General features: G+C 39.9%; 1 protein-coding gene and 1 pseudogene across 1 annotated transcript in view; one reads left to right on the forward strand and one right to left on the reverse strand.

The window, feature by feature from the left end:
• HSPA4 (heat shock protein family A (Hsp70) member 4) overlaps positions 1–22408 on the reverse strand; it is a 50190-nt gene that overhangs the window by 18725 nt on the left and 9057 nt on the right. The window contains exons 2-7 of the mRNA XM_044227687.1: positions 17510–17567; positions 16359–16499; positions 14487–14609; positions 12972–13071; positions 11726–11859; positions 8944–9188 (exon numbers count right to left, since the gene is read on the reverse strand). Coding sequence (XP_044083622.1) covers positions 8944–9188; positions 11726–11859; positions 12972–13071; positions 14487–14609; positions 16359–16499; positions 17510–17567 — 801 coding nt within the window. The remainder of the gene's footprint in view (positions 1–8943; positions 9189–11725; positions 11860–12971; positions 13072–14486; positions 14610–16358; positions 16500–17509; positions 17568–22408) is intronic.
• LOC122891770 lies at positions 18370–19978 on the forward strand (annotated as a pseudogene).

The raw sequence follows: 22408 nt of genomic DNA on the forward strand, positions 1-22408 counted from the left end.
TCAACACACTTTTTTTTTTTTTTTAAAGAACAGTTTTAGGTTTACAGAGAAATAAACAGAAAGGACAGAGAATTCTCAAATACCATACCCTCCACTCATCCTCTTGCCCCAGTTCCCCTACAAACATCTTCATGGCTGTGATCACATTTCTAACAAGTGATGAGCCAACACTAACACATGACAGTATTAAAAGTGCTCTTTAGGGGCACCTGGGTGGCTCAGTGGGTTAAGCCGCTGCCTTCAGCTCGGGTCATGATCCCAGGGTCCTGGGATCGAGTCCCACATTGGGCTCTCTGCTGAGCGGAGAGCCTGCTTTCCTCTCTCTCTTTCTCTCTGCCTGCCTCTCTGCCTACTTGTGATCTCTCTCTGTCAAGTAAATAAAATCTTTAAAAAAAAAAAAGTGTGCTCTATAGGTTTTGACATGTATAGTAAGTATCCAGCTTGATAGTATCACATGGAATAGTTTCACTGCCCTAAAATTCTGTGCTCCACCTATTTATCCCTCACTTTCCCGGAACCCCTGCAGATCACTGATGTTTCAGAGCCTCCGTAAGATCATATAGGTGATCTTTTCCAGAAGATCATATAGGTGAAATCAAATAGTATATTATCTTTTCAAACTGGCTTCTTCTGCTTCAATTAATTATGCACTTAGGGTTCCTCCAAGTCTTTTTATACCTCAACAACTCATTCGGGTTTTTTTTTTTATGATGATGAAAATATTCTATAATTGGGTTGTGGGGATGGTTGCCCAATTTTGTGACTATATTAAAAGCCACTCATCAGACACTTTAGAAATGTGATTTTTAGGGGTGCCTGGGTGGCTCAGTGGGTTAAAGCCTCTGCCTTCGGCTCAGGTCATGATCCCAGGATCCTGGGATCGAGCCCCGCATCGGGCTCTCTGCTCGGCAGAGAGCCTGCTTCCCCTTCCTCTCTCTGCCTGCCTCTCTGCCTACTTGTGATCTCTGTCAAATAAATAAATAAAATCTTAAAAAAAAAAAAAAAAAGAAGTGTGATTTTTATTAATTCTATCTCTGGGGTACAAAATAAATTTACACACGAATGGCAAAAATTTCGGGCGCTTAGGTGGCTCAGTGAGTTAAGCCTCTGCCTTTGGCTCAGGTCATGATCTCAGGGTCCTGGGATCCAGCCAGCATCAGGCTTTCTGCTCAGCAGGAAACCTGCTTCCCCCCCTCCCCCGACCCCCCGCCTCTCCGCCTACCTGTGATCTCCGTCTACCAAGTACGTAAATAAAATCTTTAAAAAAATAAAAATAAAAAAGAATGGTAAAAATTTAAGACCACCTATAGCAATACTGGTGAAGATGTAAACAGCTAAAACTCCTACATGTTGATTAGAGTTTAAAATGAGTTTTTTTCCTAATAACAAAAAAACTGGAAAAAGCTAGTGCCATCAAGAGGAGAAAACCAACCCTCAATGGCACACTAGTCAGCAATACACAAGGAACAAATCATAGATAAAACTACTCAATGAATCTCAAATTTTATGCTGAGCAAACCAAGCCTTACACAAGACTACACACTGGATGTTTGCATTTCTAAGAAGCCCTCGAACAGGCAATTTTTAAATCCGACCCCTTAAAATGAAAAGTCCCCTCGGCAGCTATCCCTGGAGATGAAGGCCTGGGCAAACATTTCTGGAGATGATGGACTGTCTCCTGAAAAGGGTACTGGTCCGTTGTCAAAACTCAGCAAAAGAACATTTCAAACTTGAGTCTGTCATTATATAAAAATAAAACAAGAACTATGAAACAGTGAATTCTGATTAATATACATATTTTAGTACATGGGGAAACATATATAGATAAGATGTCTGCAATTTAGTTTGAGGTGCAGCAAAAAGTAAAATTGATGGATAGATAGAAGGATGGATAGATAAATAGGTACAGTTAATATTTTAAGTAGAAGAACCCAAAAAGCAGGATAGGGATGTTCACTATAAAAGTCTTTGTTTTGTTGCATGTTTAAAAATCTCCATCATAAAAAAAAAAAGCAAAGAATCCTGTAGAGAGGAGTCTTAACAGATGGCAACAGCAGTAGTAGAGCCTTTTTCTTTTTTAAATTTTGTTTGGAAAACTAATTCCCACAACTATAAAATTCAACTATTTAAAATGTATAATTATATGGCTTTTAGTATATTCAGAGCTGTGCAACCATCATCACAATTTTATAACACTTCTGTCACCATTAACCATTATTCCCCAGACACCCTCACCTACCCCTCAGCCCTAGGCACCCACTCATGCTGGACAGTCCATGTAACAGAATGATAAAAAATATAGTCCCTTCCAACTGGCTTCTTTCACCTGACATAAAGTTGTGAAGGTTCATCCATGTTATGGCATATATCTGTATCACATTTTTTAAATTGCCAAACAATATTCCATTGTACTGCTTCCATTTTCTGGCTATTAGGAGTAGTGCTACTATGACCATTCATGCATGAAATTTTTGTGTGCATGTGTTTTATTACTCTGAATGTATACCAAAGAATGGAACTGCAGAATTATATGGTAACTCTACCTCTAACCTATTTTAAGCTACTGCTTAACTGTTTTCAAAATGGCTGCACCATTTTGACCGCCACCAGCAGTGTTTAAGTACTTCTCCACAGCCTCTTCAAGGCTTTTGACAACAGCAATCCTGGTGGGTGTGAACTGTGTGGTTTTGATTTGCATTTCCCCAATGGGCTAATGATGTTCACCATCTTTCTCATACCCTTAACTGCCCATTTCTGTATGTACTTTGGAGAAATATTTATTCAGGTTCATTTCCCATTTTTTAATTGGATTGTCATTTTACTATTCATTTGTAATCACCTCTGTGTATTCTGGATACAAACAGTACAGTTTTTTAATCTCTTCATGTCCTGTCAAATAAATACACAGCAACTAGAATAGCAAAACCAAAACCCCATCAACACAACAAAAACAGGTTAACACAATACTCGCCACAAACCCCAAAATACAAATGGGTAAAGAAAAACCATCAATAATTACACAATTCCTTCAAAGTATCTGTATCTGTGCAAAAGGAAGCAAGAGGAAAACAACAGGACATATAATGGACCTGAAAATATAATAGACCTGAAAAAATAAACCAAAAGTCAGAAGGTCAATTTGAAAACAGCAGGTAAAGTCAAGGAGGGGTTGGCATACTCTAGAACAAAAGAGTAAGAGAATATAAAAAAGGTCCTCAATGCGGTACATTAAGAACCATGCGGAATAGGAACCAGTAAATGCTCAAGTTAAATCCTTCAGGGGTACCTGGGTGGCTCAGTGGTTAAGCATTTGGCTTCAGCTCAGGTCACCATCTAGGGGCATCAGACTCCCTGCTCAGCGGGAAGCCTGCTTCTCCCTCTCCCACTCCCCCTGCTTGTAATTCCCTCTCTCCCCCCATCTGTGTCAAATAAATAAAATCTTTAAAAAAAAAAGTTTCTTTCAAGAAAAAAGGCCACAGGGGCGCCTGGGTGGCTCAGTGGTTAAAGCCTCTGCCTTTGGCTCAGGTCATGATCCCAGGGTCCTGGGATCAGGCCCCGCATCGGGCTCTCTGCTCAGCGGAGAGCCTGCTCCCTCCTCTCTCTCCGCCTGCCTCTCTGCCTACTTGTGATCTCTGTCAAATAAATAAAATCTTTAAAAGAAAGAAAGAAAAGAAAAGAAAAAAGGCCACAGTGAGGAAGAACTACTGATAAAATCCGAAACAAAGAGAACACTGGAGACAAAAGAAGACAGAATAAAGAAAAACATAAGGTTAAGACATTTTAAAAACATTTCGTAAAAACAAAAGAGGGCACTATGGAGCAGTGAATTCGGAAAAACTCTTAAATCACATTTCCAGTCTAAAATTTCAGGAATAATAAAAAACATAAGGGAGGGGGGGCAGGCTGCGTAGGTGGCTCAGTCAGTTGACCATCAAACTCTTAGTTTTAGCGCAGGTCATGATCTCAGGGTCATAAGATTGAGATCCGCATTAGCTCCACTCTATAAGCAGTTGGCCTGAAGATTCTCTCTTCCTCCCTCTGCCTCTCTCCACAAGGCCACTCTCTCTGACACACTCCCTCTCATAAGTAAAACTTTTTTAAAAAATGGTTCAGCAATATTATAGATTTTACATAAAAATGAGACTAGACAGGGGACTAGCTGACTCAAGTCAGTAGAGCGTATTACTCTTGTTCTTGAGGTCCTAAGGTTGAGCCCCACTTGGGGAGGGGGGGTAGTTTACTTTAAAAACAAAACTAAACAAAACAACCACAGGTGATGGGTGGCTCAGTTGGTTAAGCACCTGCCTAAGGACTCTGATCATGACCCCTAGGGTCCTGGGATGGAGCCCCACATTGGGCTTCCTTCTCAGCAGGGAATCTGCTTCTCCCTCTTACTTTGTCCCTCCCCTAACCTGTCCTCTCTCTCTCTCAAAATAAAATCTTAAATAAAATAAAAAACAAAAAAAATGAGACTAACTATGCAAATCCACTGAGACAGGAAGATTCGTAATTGCTTATGGTTAGTGTGGGAGGAATGGAGATGACTGCTAATGGGTATACGGGTTTCTCTTTGGCCTGATGAACACATATCAAAATTAGATCATGGTCCTTGTTGTACAACCATGTGAGTATACTGAAAGCACTGAATTCTTGAAGTTTTACATGTTTTATGGTATATGAATTGCATCTCAACAAAAAAATGATAAAGAAATTGAAAGAGCTAAAAGAATTAGAAAAACGAAGAATTAGAAATAAAAGAACAAATGTCAGACATGAAAAATAACCTAGAAATAACACAAGGACAAACTGCCCAAATAGTGGCATAAAGGGATGAATGGAAAGAAAATGACAAATACAGACCACAAGCAAAAAAGATCCAGCATACTTACATAAGAGCGTTGAAAGAATAAAATCAAAGTACAAAAACAGAACAAATACTGAACAATGTAATTCAAGAAAACTTCCTTGGTTTTTAAATAGCTGTGAAACTACATATTGAAAACACACACTGCATTCCTGGGGAAAAAAAGATCAATAACAACCAGCAACAAAACCCAATTTATCCTGGTAAATTAGACTTTCCAGAGAAGAAAAAAGAAAAAAAACGGGGGCAGCTAGCAAAAAGAACAAATAACAAATAACTGAAAAGTACACTGTTACAATTAAACAGGAATGCTATATGCCAAATAATATTATTACTCCATTTAAGATAATCGAGTAAAGGGGCACCCTGGCTGGCTCAGTCATGGAAGCATGTGACTCTTGATCTCAGGGTTTTAAGTTTGAGCATCACAGTGGGTATAGAGTTTACTTTAAAAAAAACTTTAGGGCGCCTGGGTGGCTCAGTGGGTTAAGACGCTGCCTTCGGCTCAGGTCATGATCTCAGGGTCCTGGGATCGAGTCCCGCATCGGGCTCTCTGCTCGGCAAGGAGCCTGCTTCCTCCTCTCTCTGACTGCCTCTCTGTCTACTTGTAATCTCTGTCTGTCAAATAAATAAATAAATAAATCTTTAAAAAATAATAATAATAACTTTAGCGGGGTGCCTGGGTGGCTCAGTGGGTTAAGCCTCTGCCTTCGGCTTGGGTCATGATCTCAGAGTCCTGGGATCGAGCCCCCCATCGGGGCTCTCTGCTCGGCAGGGAGTCTGCTTCCCCTTCTCTATCTGCCTGCCTCTCTGCCTACTTATGATCTCTCTGTGTGTGTCAAATAAATAAATATTTAAAAAAAAAAAAAAAAAAACATTTCAGGGACTCCTGGGTGGCTTAGTCAGTTAAGCTGCTGCCTTTGGCTCGGGCATAGTCCCAGGGTCCTGGTCCCGGGGTCCTAGGATCGAGTCCCACATCAGGCTCCTTGCTCAGCAGAGAGCCTGCTTCTCTCTCTGCCTCTGCCTGCCACTCTGCCTGCTTGTGCTCTCTCTCGGACAAATAAATAAAATCTTAAAAAAAAACTTCAAAGAAATAAACAAGATAATCAAGGGAAAAATACAAGCTAAGGTCATTTCTATCCAACCAGGTATAAATGTGGAAATGGTCATCAACATGTGAGAACTTTACACGGTTAACATGTGCCATTTTTTTTAAAAATCTATTGCTCATTCCAACAATCAAAATGATGAAAATACATTAATATAAAGCAGTAGTAAATAACAAGCCTCAGGAAAGATGTGGTGAGACTGAAACCCTTATACACTGTTGATCAGAATGTAAAATGGTCTAAATGCTGAGGAAAATTGGCAATTCCTTAAAAAAATAAACTAAAGACAGAATTAGTGTTATGACTAAGCAATTCCACTCCTACATTTATTCCAAAAAGAACTGAAAACAAAAGAGTCAAACAAATACTTATTCATGACTAGTCGCAGAAGCAATACTCAAGGCCAAAAGGTAGAAAACAACCCAAAGGTCCATCAATTGATGCAAGAGGTTTTTTTTTTTTTTTTAAAAGTGATGTTTTCCATACAGATTATTTTTTGTCATAAAAAGCAAAAAAGTACCAACACATGCTACAATGTGAATGAAGCTAGGAAACATAATGTTTAAGTGAAAGAGGTCAGAAACAAACGAAGCAGAACAGTTATAATGCCATTTATATGAAACAGCTGGAATAGGTAAGTCCATAGAGATTAAGAAAAAAAATAGTGGTTGCCCAGTACAAGAGGCAAGGGAACTGCTTAATGGTTATGAGGTTTTACTTCGGAGTGATGAAAACGTTTTGTCACTAGATAGAGGTGGTCACTGCACAACAACATAAATGCATTAAAAATGCCAATTTGGGGTTTGTTTTTATTTAATGCCAGAGTTTTTCACTTTTTTTTTTTTAAGAATTTATTTGTCAGAGGCAGAGCGAGAGAAAGGGCACACAAGCAGGGGGAACAGTAGGCAGAGGGAGAAGCAGGTCCCCGCTGAGCAGGAAGCCCAATGCAGGATGATGCAGGACTAGATCCAAGGACCCTGGGATCACAACCTGAGCTGAAGACAGATGCTTAACCAACTCAGCCACCCAGGCATCCCAGTTTTTCACTTTAAAATGGTATGTGGGGGCTCAGGTCCCTGCTTCTCCCTCTCCCTTGCTCATGCTCTTAGAAAAAAAAAAAAAAGCCTCAAAAATAACAATCATAAAAATAAAAAATATAAATTTTACCTCAAAAAAATTAATTAGAAAAAAGGCTACAGGGGCGCCTGGGTGGCTCAGTGGTTTGAGCCTCTGCCTTCAGCTCGGGTCATGATCTCAGGGTCCTGGGATCGAGCCCCACGTCAGGCTCTCTGCTCGGCAGGGAGCCTGCTTCCCCCTTCTCTCTCTCTGCCTGCCTCTCTGCCTACTTGTGATCTCTCTCTCTATCAAATAAATAAATAAATAATCTATTAAAAAATCATTTAAAAAAAAAAGGCTACAATGTCAGAAATAATCCAGTTTGTTTCATTAGTTTAAAAAAAAAAAAGACTGCTGGTAAGCATTACAGACTATATGAAGATTATAAACTAGAGTACAAGATATGACAGTTTTACACTCAACGTACACAAAGTACAACTGGTAAAAAATAACAGCATAGAGGTTATTTCAAGTTTTTAAAAAGTATAAACTACTTAGAAATGCCTACTTGGCTCTGATTATCACAAAACATTCCACCGACAATTTCTGAGAAATACAATGGTACTCTCCTAACCCCAGTCTCCCTAACACATATACACACAACTGTTGCTTAATAAAAATGAAAACCCTCACTTTCAAGTACAGAGGAAAGGGGACTACAAATGTGGTTACTAGGCAAATTAATATAATTCCAATTTCAGGAGCGCCTGGGTGACTCAGTTGAGTTAAGCCTCTGCCTTCGGCTCAGGTCATGGTCTCAGGGTCCTGGGATCGAGCCCCGCATCCGGCTCTCTGCTCAGCAGGGAGCCTGCTTCCCTTCCTCTCTCTCTCTGCCTCCCTCTCTGCCTACTAGTGATCTCTGTCAAATAAATAAATAAAATCTTTTTAAAAAAAAAAAAAATCCAATTTCATCTCAATTTTTTGAGGGTAACTGAGGCCATACTCCCAAGCAAGCCATCAATCATGCCTAAATTTCTACCAGTAGAGTTCACATCCTAAAGAACACTCTCATCATGCAAACAACCCAAGAGTCAAGAATAACATTCTGGGTGTTTGAGGAGACAATAGGATGAAATGTCAATTACCCAGAATTCTTGCAGCACTGTACAAAAAGAGCTATTGCCCACAAGTGACCCTAAACTACCCAAGAACACCAATTTCTGAATCAACAACTGAATCAAATCCAATACTGTTCAGCATTAAAGTACCTCGCCTTGATTTTTTTAAAACCACTAACTCACACGTAATCCATATACCTGTCAACTTACTGCAATAATCAGAACAAAAAGATTAGTCCATATTATTAGAATAATCAAACCCAACTTCACATAAAAAGCAGGATCCTGAATACCCAACTTTTTTATCAACATGGATGGGAGTGGAAAGATTATGCTAAGTGAAATAAGTCAAGCAGGGAGTCAATTATCATAAGGTTTCGCTTATTTGTGAAACTTAAGGAATAACACAAAGGACGTGGCGGGGGTAGAGAGGAGAAGTGCGTTGGGGGAAACCAGAGGGGGAGACAAACCATGAGAGACTGTGGACTCTGAGAAACAAACTGAGGGTTTTGGAGGGGAGGGGGATTGGGGGTTGGGTAAGCCTGGTGGTGGGTAATAAGGAGGGCACATATTGCATGAAGCACTGGGTGTGGTGCATAAACAATGAATTCTGGAACACTGAAAAGAAATAAAAATAAATTTTTTAAAAAAGCAGGATCCTGAATGGTTTCTAATTTTTACCTACAGAAGTTACCTTATAGCAACCATTATCATTTCAATGTTTAACTAAATAAAAGCTGATAGAAGTGCAGAAAAATCACAGTTCAGTTTAACACCAAAATACTGGTCTAGTTACCTATTCATAGTCCCAGATACATCAACATCATTCATAAAACATTCGATGCTTAAAGGGAGGTCTGAAGCATTTGCACTCATCAATTTCTTGAGTTTCTCACACTCTTGAGACAGTCGTAATAATGCACGAATTTTGGACTTTATGTCCAGCTTGTATTTCTTCCCAAATTCTTCACAGAAGTGATTTACTAACACCTCATCAAATTTTCTGCCTCCCAGTGTTGTGTCAAATGCAGTGGCCAGAACCTTAGGGAAAAAGATGATTATTAATTCAAAAATAAACCAATTTAAAATTTTATCATAACATATATTTAACTAATAAATTATGAGTGGACACGTTAAAGCTGAAACAAGGAAATGTTCCACCTGTCATTTTATCACTCTGAAAAGAGACACCATAATCCCCAATTTACAGATGATGCTACAGGCCCAAATAGATCAGATAATCTGCAGGTCACAAAGCTAGTAAGTGGCAGAAGTGCAATTCAAAACCCAATCCCCTCAATTCCAAAATCCAAGCCCTTACTACTACACCTATCTGACTATAAGCTAAAATTAAATACCCAAGGCAAATGCACTAACATAGCTCTGGTCTTATTGCTGTCACAAACCTATGAATAATACCAAAGCCCTACCTCGATGCAGTTTACTACCAGGAAACATGCTAGAAGCTTAATTCACAGCAACCTGTAAAAGTCTCATTAGCTCTGATTATCCATTACCCAAAAATCCTGAGATCAGACGCAAACTAGATCTAATCCAATTCAATAGAAGGTAGGCTAAATAAAATGATTACATTCTTATGAAAAAAATTAAATAAAAAATCTCTTCAAAGATGTTAAATGTCATGGGGAAATTTTAATATACTAAGTGAAGAAAAAACCAGGACACAGAACTGATTACAGTCTAATTTGTTTCAAAAAACTAAAATGAAATATAGCACCCTGGGGCGCCTGGGTGGCTCAGTGGGTTAAAGCCTCTGCCTTCGGCTCGGGTCATGATCTCAAGGTGCTGGGATCGAGCCCCGCATCGGGTTCTCTGTTCGGCAGCGAGCCGGCTTCCTCCTCTCTCTCTGCCTCCTCTCTGCCTACTTGTGATTTCTCTCTCTCCGTCAAATAAATAAAATCTTTAAAAAAAAAAAAGAAAAGAAAAGAAATACAGCATCCTATTCATAGTACTAATATTGTGAATGCTTTACCACAAAAATGTCCTTCAAGTTTGGGGTGTTTTCATAATGAGTATTTTTATAATTAAATTTTAATTATACTTGCAAAACTGACAAATGACAGGAGATAATAAAGGACAATTTTGTTGGGGGTGAGGGAAGGCAAATAATCACAAATACACATCATTCTGACCCAAAGCCAAAGCTAATTATGACCAGTAGCTTCTGTTTAAAAAGGTGAGGGATACTGGATAGCTCAGTTAAGTGCCTGCCCTTGGCTCCAGTTGTGATCCCAGTCCACAGAAGGCTCCCCGTTGAGCTTCTCCCTCTCTGGCTCTGGTTTCCCCTGCTTGTGCATGCTCTCTCCCTCCGCACCCCCCCCCCAAAAAAAAAAAAAAAGGTGGAAGTATACAATGGACTTTAGAAATAAAGTGATAGTGATAAATGTTTAAGTATTTACACCTATAAAAATCATGAACCTGTTAATCCAACCATCTCAAAGATTCATTTTTTTATTGAAAAAAGAAAAAGAAAAAAAATCCTAGAAACAAAATAAATCAGATATAAAGTGAAACCAAGTCTGGTTTTCAAAATAAAAGGACTGTAATAAATAGGGTCTCAAAATGGCCTCCAAACCTAACGAATACTTACTGTGAGACAGACCCTCCTTACCAACCCCAAATTTGAAGGAGACAACTGAGGACTTGGCACAAAGAAACCTGGATCCCCAACCCTAGTAACTGAAGCAAACACTCAAAAACTCACTGGTTCTTAAGCAAATTCTAGATAAAATCAGCAAAAGAACTGATTTTATATCCGATTATGGAGTTGGCATATACCAGCAAATTCAAATGTGACCATGTTAACTCTTCAGCCCTCCTTGCCTTAAACACTGCTAGACTTCTCTGTGTCAAAGTGTTTTCTCCAGAGCTCTAAGATTTCCAAAAATCTAGAATGTCACTCTCAGATGGTTTCTTTTTGGGCATTCAAGTTGTAGACCCCACACTCTTTTCCCAGAACAAGTAAAACCTTAAGATCAAGAAAACAATACTTTTGTCTTTAATACTCAGTATTAAAAAATACACAAAGGGACTACCTGTTAAAGAATCCTAATAAGCCTGCAGGGTAAACATTATTTTCCAAAAATCATAGATTAGAAAAATAAGAATCAGAAATCTCAAGATTTTTTCTTCAAGGTCTATGCTCTTTGCTTCACACCATGCCAACTCTTGAAAATTACAGCTTCTACCCTGCTTCTACATACCTGGTTCTAGTTTAGATGGCTCATGCCAAGTTTCCATTAATGAAACAGAATTTTTTTTAAGTTATTTTTTCAACTACCTCCCATAAATTCCTCATTACCATACACTTGTAATAAAGTTTTCCAGAAATAGGGCGCCTGGGTGGCTCAGTGGGTTAAGCCGCTGCCTTCGGCTCAGGTCATGATCCCGGAGTCCTGGGATCGAGTCCCGCATCGGGCTCTCTGCTCAGCAGGGAGCCTGCCTCCTCCTCTCTCTCTGCCTGCCTCTCTGCCTACTTGTGATCTCTCTCTGTCAAATAAATAAATGAAATCTTTAAAAAATAAATAAATAAAGTTTTCCAGAAATAATATACTTACTTTAAGTTTTCCTTTATTAAACGCACATACAGAAACTTGGTAAGAAGAATGCCCCATGCCTACAAAAACTACATTTCTTGGTTTCTCTTCTAGGGCAGGAAGATCTTGCTTATAGATTCCATAGGCAAGAGCAACTACGTAAGAAACAAATTAAATTCAATGTAACATTATCATTTAAATAGTACATTAAAAATTCACTTTAAGTTAAAAAAACAAACTTATACAATGAATAGGACTGCATCACTGTGCTGTTTTACAAAGAATCAAATTCTTCGTATGCTCTGCATAATGTATTCATGAGGAGCAGTTACTTCAAAGAATTAAATGTTGACATTCACTGAGACCTCCGTAACCTTTCCAATTTCTCATCCCAGTTTCTAATTTCTCATTCCAAAGACTTTGGCAATTTTTCCCAACTACTTCCCCTACTTTTCCAAATATACTTTCCAGGATTTCTTTCTTAATACACTTGCACCATCGCAACATTCCCATGTATCTCTCCCTGAGATGTTGCTTTACAAGTTACAGCCCATTAAAGGGCTGGAGGGTGCCTGGGTGGCTCACTGTTATTAAGCCTCTGCCTTCGGCTCGGGTCATGATCTCAGGGTCCTGGGATGAGTTCCGCATCGGGCTCTCTGTTCAGCAGGGAGCCTGCTTCCTCCCCTCTCTCTCTCCCTCTGCCTGCGTCTCTGCCTACTTATGATCTCTCTCTCTGTCAAATAAATAAATAAAATCTTAAAAAAATAAAAAATAAAGGGCTAGAGAGGAACGCCTGGGTGGCTCCTTTGGTTAAGCGACTGCTTTTGGCTCAGGTCATGATCCTGGAGTCCCGGGATTGAGTCCCATATTGGGCTCCTAGAGTCTGCTTCTCCCTCTGACCCTCCCACTTCTCATGCTCATTCTCTCTCACACATAAATAAATAAAATCTTTTAAAAATTTTCAAATGTTAATACAGGGCTAGAGAAAAGGCCGATCTATAAACTGACACACTGTGAACATACTGTGAACACGCAGTAACTGTGTTACTTTCCAAAGGAGGATGTGATTAAGTACTAAAGTAAGTGCTATGTGGATAAAAAAAAAGCATTGGTCAGATAAATTCTTTATGTGTGACACAGTATCCAAAAATACTATGGCACATAAGTCTAAGTGCTGCAAACAAAAAAGAAAACAAGAAACCCCAGGGTTTTTAAGATGGCAGAAACTTCAACATTCACCAAGTCACAGATGCTAACAGTCCATTACCTGCAGTTGTTTCATTCATTAATCGCAGGCAATTAAGGCCAGCAATTTGTGTTGCATCCATCACTGATCGTCTTTCTGCATCAGTATAGAAACAAGGAACCTACAAAAAGATTTGAAAGTTTCTTTTATTAGGGAGTCTTCATTTAAAATACACCTGCCAAAACAGTAAAATCTAGAAACGCCCTCAAATATCTAAAGCAATTTATTCCCTATGTGATCAAGGAAGTATTTCAAACCAGTAGGGAAAAGTCAGAATATTCAATAAGTAGTGTTGGAACAAATGGATAACCACATAGAGAAAAAATTAGGTACCATCCCTACTGCACACCTCATACCAAAATACATTTCAAATCAAAGACTTAACAGTTTAAAAAAAGATGAGTACCAGAAGGAAAAGAAGTCTTTGCTATCAGAGTAGGAAGAAATTCTGTAAACGTAACACAAAATACAGAAGAAAAAGAGGAGGAGAAAAGATTAATATATTTGAACAGCAATGTAACAAAAGAGATGGTAACTACACTGTGGTGAACGCAGCATAAAAAAAAGTAGCACCTTTTTATTCTTTGCGTCCCCAGAATATAGCACACAACCATAATCCAAATTCTTCCTAACAAGTGTCAGTTCTACTTTACTAGATAACCAAGAACAAAGGAAATCTACCTGACAACAGACTGCAGGGTAAAAGTCACCTAACAGCCCTTGCTTTGCCAATGAATACACCAATACAAAGACAAAAAAGACCACGGAACTAAGATATTAATATTAACAACTGCAGAACAGGAGATTCCACTGCAAAGCTAATAAATCCACCCAAATTTCAACAGTTCTTAAGGATGCCATTGTCCTACAAGCATAAAACTAGAGAGTCAGGCTTTCATTTTAAAAGGGATATGGAATGGGACACCTGGGTGACTCAGTTGGTTAAGCGGCTGCCTTCGGCTCAGGTCATGATCCCAGAGTCCCGGGATCAAGTCCCACATCCGGCTCCTTGTTCAGCGGGGAGCCTGCTTCTCCCTCTGCCTCTGCCTACCACTTTGTCTGCCTGTGCTCGTGCTCACTCGTGCGCTCTCTCTCCCCCTAACAAATAAATAAATAAAATCTTCTAAAAAGGGGGGGGGGTATGGAAAAGACAAGATTTGTCTACTGCTGCCCTGCCTTTAATTCTAAACACAGGACAAGCAAAAATACAGACAGTGAAATGAAGAAAACGTTTCTAATTGTGGGTATCCAACTAACTCAACAAACAAGTAGCTATCACATGCCAGGCACTAGGCGAGGTACTAAAAGGAATCCAGGGGCAGTGGGTTTTGAGGTAAGCCTTCAAACAGGGAAAACAGAGAAGAGCTGAGTAAAAACTAGGGGGCAGAAAAGAATACTCAAAAAAATGGAAGACTAGTTTGATGAATTCTTAAAATAATCTCTATAATCGAAGGCAAAAAGCAATTTTATTTGCAACTGACAACATTCTTGTCTCTACTTCTTAAGTCCCCAGTAAAACACAGGGATCAAACTCACCGAAACAACACAGTCCACAACAGGCTTCTTAAGAACACTTTCTGCAGTCTCCTTCAGTTTGGACAAAAGCATAGCAGTCACTTGCTCTGTAGTAAAATTTCGCTCTTCCTCCATATATTTCACCTGCAATAAACCAAAAGGATCTAAACTTGAGTTTTTCATGATCTAAAAGCCTAAAATGTGCATGTCTAACACATCATCAATGGAACAGTATCTCAAGAAAGAACTGAAGAACACTAGTCTGGGAAGCAAAAAACAACTTGAAGGTCACTTTTAGCATTTTAACATGTTTATCAAACACCAATACCTGAAGATAAGAACCATTATGTAAACATCATGCTGTGACCACCAACAAAAACTGAGATCTCTCGTGCAGAAACAAACCTGTAGAGCTCACCACGGCCCACACTGCACCTCCATAAACAGGTCTGGTGGTGGACACTCTGCCACCTGGCATACTAGGTGGGTTTTACTTTGTTTACCGTGTTGACTTTAGGATCATTTCCAAAATTAGGATCCAGTCTAGCCTGAGGTCACAGTTTTTGTCACTTTCTTTACTGCTGTAGGCCCAAGACTTAGAACAAACCTGACCCAATAAATACTTCATTTAGAGGATAAATAAAAAAAGCTTCAAGATATCCTACCCTGCATAAAAGTATGCAATTTGGATAAGGGCTACAAACTTTAAATGCTCCAAGTCTGGCTCGGACAAGCCCCATCCCACATGCCCATAGTCCCCAAATATAATCCACACCTGAAAACGTAACTCTCTTCTCTCAGCAGCTGCTCCAAGTCAACCTGAACACCACCTTCTCTTAAACTCTTCACTTCTGAGCCCAATCCTAATTTATTCTGATTCAGAATCTAGTAGCCCCTTACTTTATTGTATGATAAAGATGATAAAGCACCCCTCACCATGAGTCTCTTCTTCCCTGCTATCTGCTTAATTCTCAGTCTATTCCTCCACTTTTGTACTCGGATCTACTTGTTCCCCAGATGTTCTCCCCCATCTCTTTCTTCTTTGGCTCTTACAATGCTTTAGACTAGATCTGCCAATACCTAATCCTATTTCTTTCCTGCCTATAAGTATCCTCCATCTACTCACCTCCTTTTTTCCCCTTTTTCCTTCTCCTGTACTCCAGACGTATCCATTACCAGCCATTCAAACTGTTCCGAGATTACTGCCACAGATATCTTCAGTAAACCCAGTCAGTCATCATTCTCCCATTATCAGAATACTTCACTTCTAAATTCAACTGAGGACTCAATAGCACAACTCACTACCTTTTTTCTCACAATTCTCATCATCTCTTGGTTTTTGAGCCTGGTCCCACAATCCTGACTTCTCCAAAAGCGGTATCTCAAGCACCAAATACCCCCCTTGTTAATCTCAGTTGCCTCTTTTGTAGGATCAGTTCGCTGCATGCTTCGCAAACTCTTCTAGATGTCCCAGAGATAGCAAAGGCTAAATTCCATTTTCCCCAAAACACCTCTTTCCAACCTAAGTGCTACTGTCAAGAGTATGACCACACATCTGGTTAGTAACTGTGAAGTGTTAAGTTCTATGCATGGCATCCCAGAAGTCATTCACTAAAATCACACCAGAAAGACTGATCCATCAGTAAACAATACAAGCAGCAATGACAATGTTATCTTCAAACTACCACTACCCTGCTATCCAACCCATTTTAAAGTATGGCTCCCAATCAAAATCCAGATTATTCAAAAAAGGCCAAATGGTCTTTCCTACCCAACCTTCTCCTAAACACTTGTGAATATTTTCACAACTTGAACTCAGAATGGTACAGATATACTTAACTGATATAATAAAACACTGTATTTTAATTTTAAGGCATAACTTCGAGACTTTACCTTTATCCCTGTTAAACCAGTGGGCAGCTGCACAATATCATATGCAAGGTTAGATTTTTCTGCTTCCACAAATGGATCAGAGAATGCTCGGCCATGGAATCTTTTAAATCCCTGGACTGTGTTCTTTGCATTGGAAATTACCTAAAAATAAAGAACATCAGAATCAGGGTGAAAAGACTAAGGGCAATTAAATTAGGAGGAAAAAAAATTCAACAGCCTCAGATTAACCTAGCAGCATTTTAACTCCAAGGTTTCCTTCTGAATTTCATTTTCTTTAGCACTACACCTTTCTGCATGATGCCTGCTCACGTATGCAGTGAGGAACAACGGACTTGTTTAGACCACCAGTGCCAAGGATGGCACTAGAGCCCAGCTTATCCTAATTCTCCATTAAAAACGGGTCACTGTACATGTACAAAGGTATTCTTTTCTTAAACTTCTCATTAACACTTACATAAAATGAGTTTTAACTTTTAAAAATTACAGTTTTACCATAATTTGTGATTCAAACTTTCCAGGAGTCAATTTAGCAATACCAATTCAGAAATTCTAGTAGAAGGAACTTTGCAGGAAAAAAAGACAATAAGTACATGAAGATAAATGTAAAAAGATAGTGACCAAATACTATTTACAACAGCAGAAGACTGGAGAAAGCCTAGGTAGTCAATTAACAGAAGACTGGGCAAATAAATGATATATCCATATAGTGGGTAGCATTGTTTTAGAAAGTTGGAATACAAGTTATCTATATGGTAGGATCTCACTTTTGGAGTGGGGGAAGCATTTAAATCCGTACAGAAGGTTATACATTAAGATACTAACAGTGATGTTTGGATAAAGGGAGCACATGTAACTTCCAAAATGACCGAGGCCAAGACCTGAGCTAGATCGAGAGCAGAAGCTTAACCAAGGAAGCCAACCAGGGGCTCCTGCTTATGCTAATGAGCTAATAGCTATACAGGTAATACCTATAAAAAGCTATGTGCTTCTCACTCAAGCACAGGAAACTAGGAATCAGGCCTGTTTCTCAGCTGGTCACCTAGCGACTGTCGTATTAAGCACATAATGGGCACTGAAATAGTTGCCGAAGAGAAAAAGATGGACAAAACAGAGAAGTAAGTCATTTTAGGAAAGAAAAATCAAAACTCTACCTGGCTTTTAGCTGCTGCTCCAATTGAACGATTCTTAGGACCAAAAGAAATGCAAGCCCTAGGGAGGGGGGAAAAAAAAAACATTTAAGCACCAAACCTTACTGAAACATTACATCCAATAGGACAATATCACCATAACAAGCATCTGACCCTTAGCTAAAAGCCACATATTGTAAAAGTACACAAGAAGTCTATGATTTTGACCTCTCTACTGAGAAAACCATCCATGAGAATGCCTAACTGTGGAACCTAAGGCCCCTTACTATCCCAACCCCAACCATACTTTCCACCTGCATCTCAGGCACAGTGAACCAACACAACTTAGTCTTCCCATCCTCCTGCTTTGCTCAGACCACTTTTGCCACCTGAAATGCTCCAGTCCTTCTATATCTCACTCACTCTCCAGCAGGATTACCCACTTTGTGAGGCCCTCCCAATGGCCCTAAAGTAAAACTCAAATCATTTTTATCTCTTAAAATTTATTAGAATTGGATACAGAATACCTCCTTCTCAATGTATATTCTACTGTACAGAGTGGCTCTAGGTAATATTCTCCCTTGAAGTCTGGTAAATCTACATCTGCCTTAACAGTAGTAAAAATTGCTTTGTACATCTTGAAAAGCTAAATTAAAGTTTGTCTCAGTTCAAATTCAACATTGGTTTGAACTGTGAGGGTCCACTTGTAACATGGGTATTTTGTGATATCATACTGTAAATATCATACTTCCTCTTCCCTATTGTAAGACTATAGTATATATAATATATATACAGAACGTGTTATTCAATTGTTTCTGTTATCAGTAAGGCTGCCAGTCAACAGTACACTCTTAGCAGCCAAGTTTTTGGTTAGTCAAGTTACATGTAAATTTTCAATTACACAGGGGATTGTCACTTATAACCCCAAAATTATTCAAAAGTCAACTGTATTCATCCTGTTTTGGCTCATACACACACACACCCTACAGTTACCACTTTTACAAAATAATTGACTGCCACTACTGCAATGTCCATCGTCAACATACGATACAACAAACAAGGCCTCAGACAAAGTATAAGTCCTGCAAAGTATGGGGAAAGTCCACGCTTTACACTGTGTAAGGAAACATCAATATCCTTTCACTACAAAGCAACTCTCAAATTCTAAAAAAAAATTCTGTAACAGTAAGCCTATTGCACTGAAGAAAATCCTTAGCTTTTCCACTTTGTCATCGACTACTGATTTGAATACACTGACAGTAAAGAGTTGACTGCAGAATCAGTATAAATCTGTCCAAATCCTTTCTCTGCCTTTCTAGCAGTGTGAATTCTGTTGCTTCAGCTCTCTGAAATCCTATCTGCTAAAGTCTAAAATGGGGAAAATTAGGGCATCAGCCTTAGCAGCTGAGGAGAGGTGGGGAGATGGCTCCCTCTCCTATCAAACACAAAGATCACTCTGATGAGAAGTCCAAGGATCATGCTGAAGAGAAAAGGGCCCCCAAGGAATGGAGTGAGAAGGATGGCGACAGGGATAAAACTCGCAAGAAAAAGAACTCCTGCAGGGGTGGCGGCAGCACCAGGTCCCAGTCCAGCCCTATCTCTGGCACCAGCACAGGCTTGAGCAGTGGCTCAAGCTCCTCTTCCAGGTCCAACTGCTGAGGAAGTTCCAGGATGTCCTACAGCTCCAATTCCAGCAGCAACTCAAGCTCTCAACCAGTACCTCTGGGTACTGGCATGACAACAAAAGGCTTTCCCGCTCCAAATCCAAACCACCCAAAAGAGATGAAAGGAAAGGAAAGGAAAAAGTGGCCTTATTCCCCTAAACCAGTCGAAGTGTACATCAGGAGGCTCACTAGGAATGTGAGCAGGGACCACATCATGGAGATTTTCCCCACCTCTGGGAAAATTAACAGGACTGACATGCCTGTAAAAGGATGTCTCCCTTCCCCTGCCCTATCTGTCTAAAAGCTATGCATATGTGGAGTCAGAAGATACAGATGAGGCCGAAAAGGTGCTAAGGACAAGGATGGTGGACAAATCAATGGCCAGGAGATCACTATCACCACTGTGCTAGCACCCTGGCCTACACCGCAGCCCAGGCAATTCAGCACTCCAAGGAAAATGCTGCCACCACCCCTCACATGGCGCCAGTCATGCCCATGGATGAGAGATTGAGTTCCCAGAGGGGTAGCCCCACTGTGCACGGGGCAATGTCACTCCCCTGGCTGCTGCCACAGCAGCCACTCCAGCTCCAATTCCTCCCAATAAACAGAGCCATGGAAGCTCTGTGTCCTGTAACTTCTATTTCATCCACTTCAGTCTGGTCACTTTTCTGGCCAAAAGGAGGACTTGGTAAGAAACAAATTCCTCACTCGGGAAAACTTTGAAGACAGTAACTGAGATATACTCTCTGAAAGCAAAGTTCCAGCTGCAGGAGTGTTACTGGTTTGGGGTTGAGCCTGTAAAGATGATCTCCAGTTTCTGGCTAGAAAGCTCCCATATTTTCAGCTTCTCAGAATCAATTTAGTGGCAAAGCCAGCAGGGACACAGGGTAGCAGTGTGGTCCCAGCCTGCAGGTACAGGGTCTAGTCTGGTGGCCTAATCATGGCCTTGCTTGTTGGTCTGCAGAGTATCTAGGGAAAAGGAAAAAGTGTTTCAGGAAAATGCAGCTGCTGTTCCTGCTAGCCTGGCCCTGCTCTCCTGGCCCCATCCTCTAGGATTAAACACCCCATGTTAGTTACCAAAAATGTTCTATTTTTACATGTACTCATGCGCGCGCGCACACACCCACATCCCAGGTCTCCCTTTCTCTCTGAAATTGATGAGCAAGTTGAGAACCAGCTGTGCAGGGTCATCCCAGGCCCCTCTGTTCCACCTATTCTTCATGGGGGTCTTGCAGGTGACATTGGCAACATAAACACTGCTTTTCTGGCTTTCATTGTACAGTCAATACTACAAATTTTTTGTTTTGAGTCTTATAAACTTCTAGCATTTTAGGCAGTGCAGTGTTTACACTTTGTTGTACAGTCTGAAAGGACTGTGTTGAATAAACCAAGGATATGAATGAAGACGAGGAAAAAAAAATAAAAATAAACAAAATAGGGGAAATTACAGCACCTACGTCATATACCTCCTATAAAAATTAAATGTGTTGATCAACTTCTACTATATATATACATATACTTTTTTAGAGCGGGTTTGGGGCAGAGGGAAAGGGAAAGAAAATCTTAAGCAGGCTCCATGCCCAGCACTGAGCCCAACACAGTAGTAAGAACTGCTCTGAACATCTTGAAGAGCTAAATAAAAGTTTGTCTCAGTTCGTATTATAGCTCACAGCCCTGAGATTGTAACCTGAGGTGAAATCAAGAGTTGAACACTTAACTGAGCCACCAAGGTGGCCTATGTTGATCCCCTTTTAAAGGGTTTATATCAGAGACTGGCACATCCTAAATAATAAAATATTAGCCATTATTATTGCGCCACTGAAGCCCTGGTCTGAGTTTCATACAAAAATATACTAACTAGTTTGCCATTAAAGTTCTGCTTCACCTCCCCAAACTATCCATTAAAATCCAGTCCGCCATCTTCAAAATCATCTACCCATGAGGAATGCAAGTCCTTCTGTTCACAAAGAACAACTGAATGAGGGTAATATGTCAAACTACACAAATTGAAGCGTTTTTAAAAATAAAAGCTTTACATAAGAAAACCTAATATTTAAATGTGAAAAAAGGCCAAAAGATGAAGTCAAATATTAGAGCCCATTTTAGAACCTAGGCCAGTGCTTTCCAGTTAGTATAAGCTCTTTGCAGAAAATCAGAAAACAAAAAATATGACAAGAAACATTATCTGTAATTCCACAACCACCACCCCCACCATGGATGGCCACCATAAGCATTTAAGTCAATAGTCCTATGCTATTCTAATAAATATAATAAATCCTTAAAAAAGTAATAATAAGCTAAATACCCTCAATTCAGTTTGTCTCCTCAACATACAATCTGAGGGGTGCCTGCATGGCTCAGTTAGTAAGTGTCTGCCTTCAGCTCAGGTCATGATCCCGAGGTCCTGGGATAGAGCCGGCATCTACATCCCTGCACAGTGGGAGGCCTGCTTCTCCCTCTCCCTCTCCCCCTGCTGTGTTCCCTCTCTCACTGTACCTCTCTGTCAAATAAATAAATAAAATCTTTAAAAAAACAAAACAAAACAAAAAGAATATGATCAAAAAATCTTCAATGGCTGAATTACTCCACTAGGATTTTTACATGGAACAAGATAATAAAGAAACTTATCTACTACTCCCCACTCGCCAGCAACTTTAAAAATGTGCACATAGGGGTGCCTGGGTGGCTCAATGGGTTAAGCCGCTGCCTTTGGCTCAGGTCATGATCTCAGGGTCCTGGGATCGAGTCCCTCATCGGGCTCTCTGCTCGGCAGGGAGCCTGCTTCCCTCTCTCTCTCTCTCTCTGCCTGCCTCTCTGTCTGCTTGTGATCTCTCTCTGTGAAATAAATAAATAAAATCTTTAAAAAAAAAAAAAAATGTGCACATAGCCTGCATCCAATCTTTATGGCAGGAAGCCTCCCTTTCAACCAAGCAGGTCAAGCTCCCACACCTTTCATATGTCTTAGGAGCAACCTATGCTTGATTTTCCCAAATACTCAGAGATAAGAACTATTATTTGTCCAATTTTATAAATGAAGATCTGATTCAAGCCAAGTTAATGCATCCAGAAAAATAACTGGTAAATATAAGCATCCAAGATTCAAAATCAGGACTATTGGACTCCAAATCCCACATATACCTATTTTTCTACTGCCTAGCAAACCAATTAGATTTATTCCTACTTCTATACCTTCACATAGACCATCCCAAATCTTTCATCTATGTATTTTAATCCTATATGTTCAAGTCCCACCCCTGCC

Source organism: Neovison vison, chromosome 1 (assembly GCF_020171115.1).
Source record: "Neovison vison isolate M4711 chromosome 1, ASM_NN_V1, whole genome shotgun sequence".
Classification (NCBI taxonomy): Eukaryota; Metazoa; Chordata; class Mammalia; order Carnivora; family Mustelidae; genus Neogale; species Neogale vison.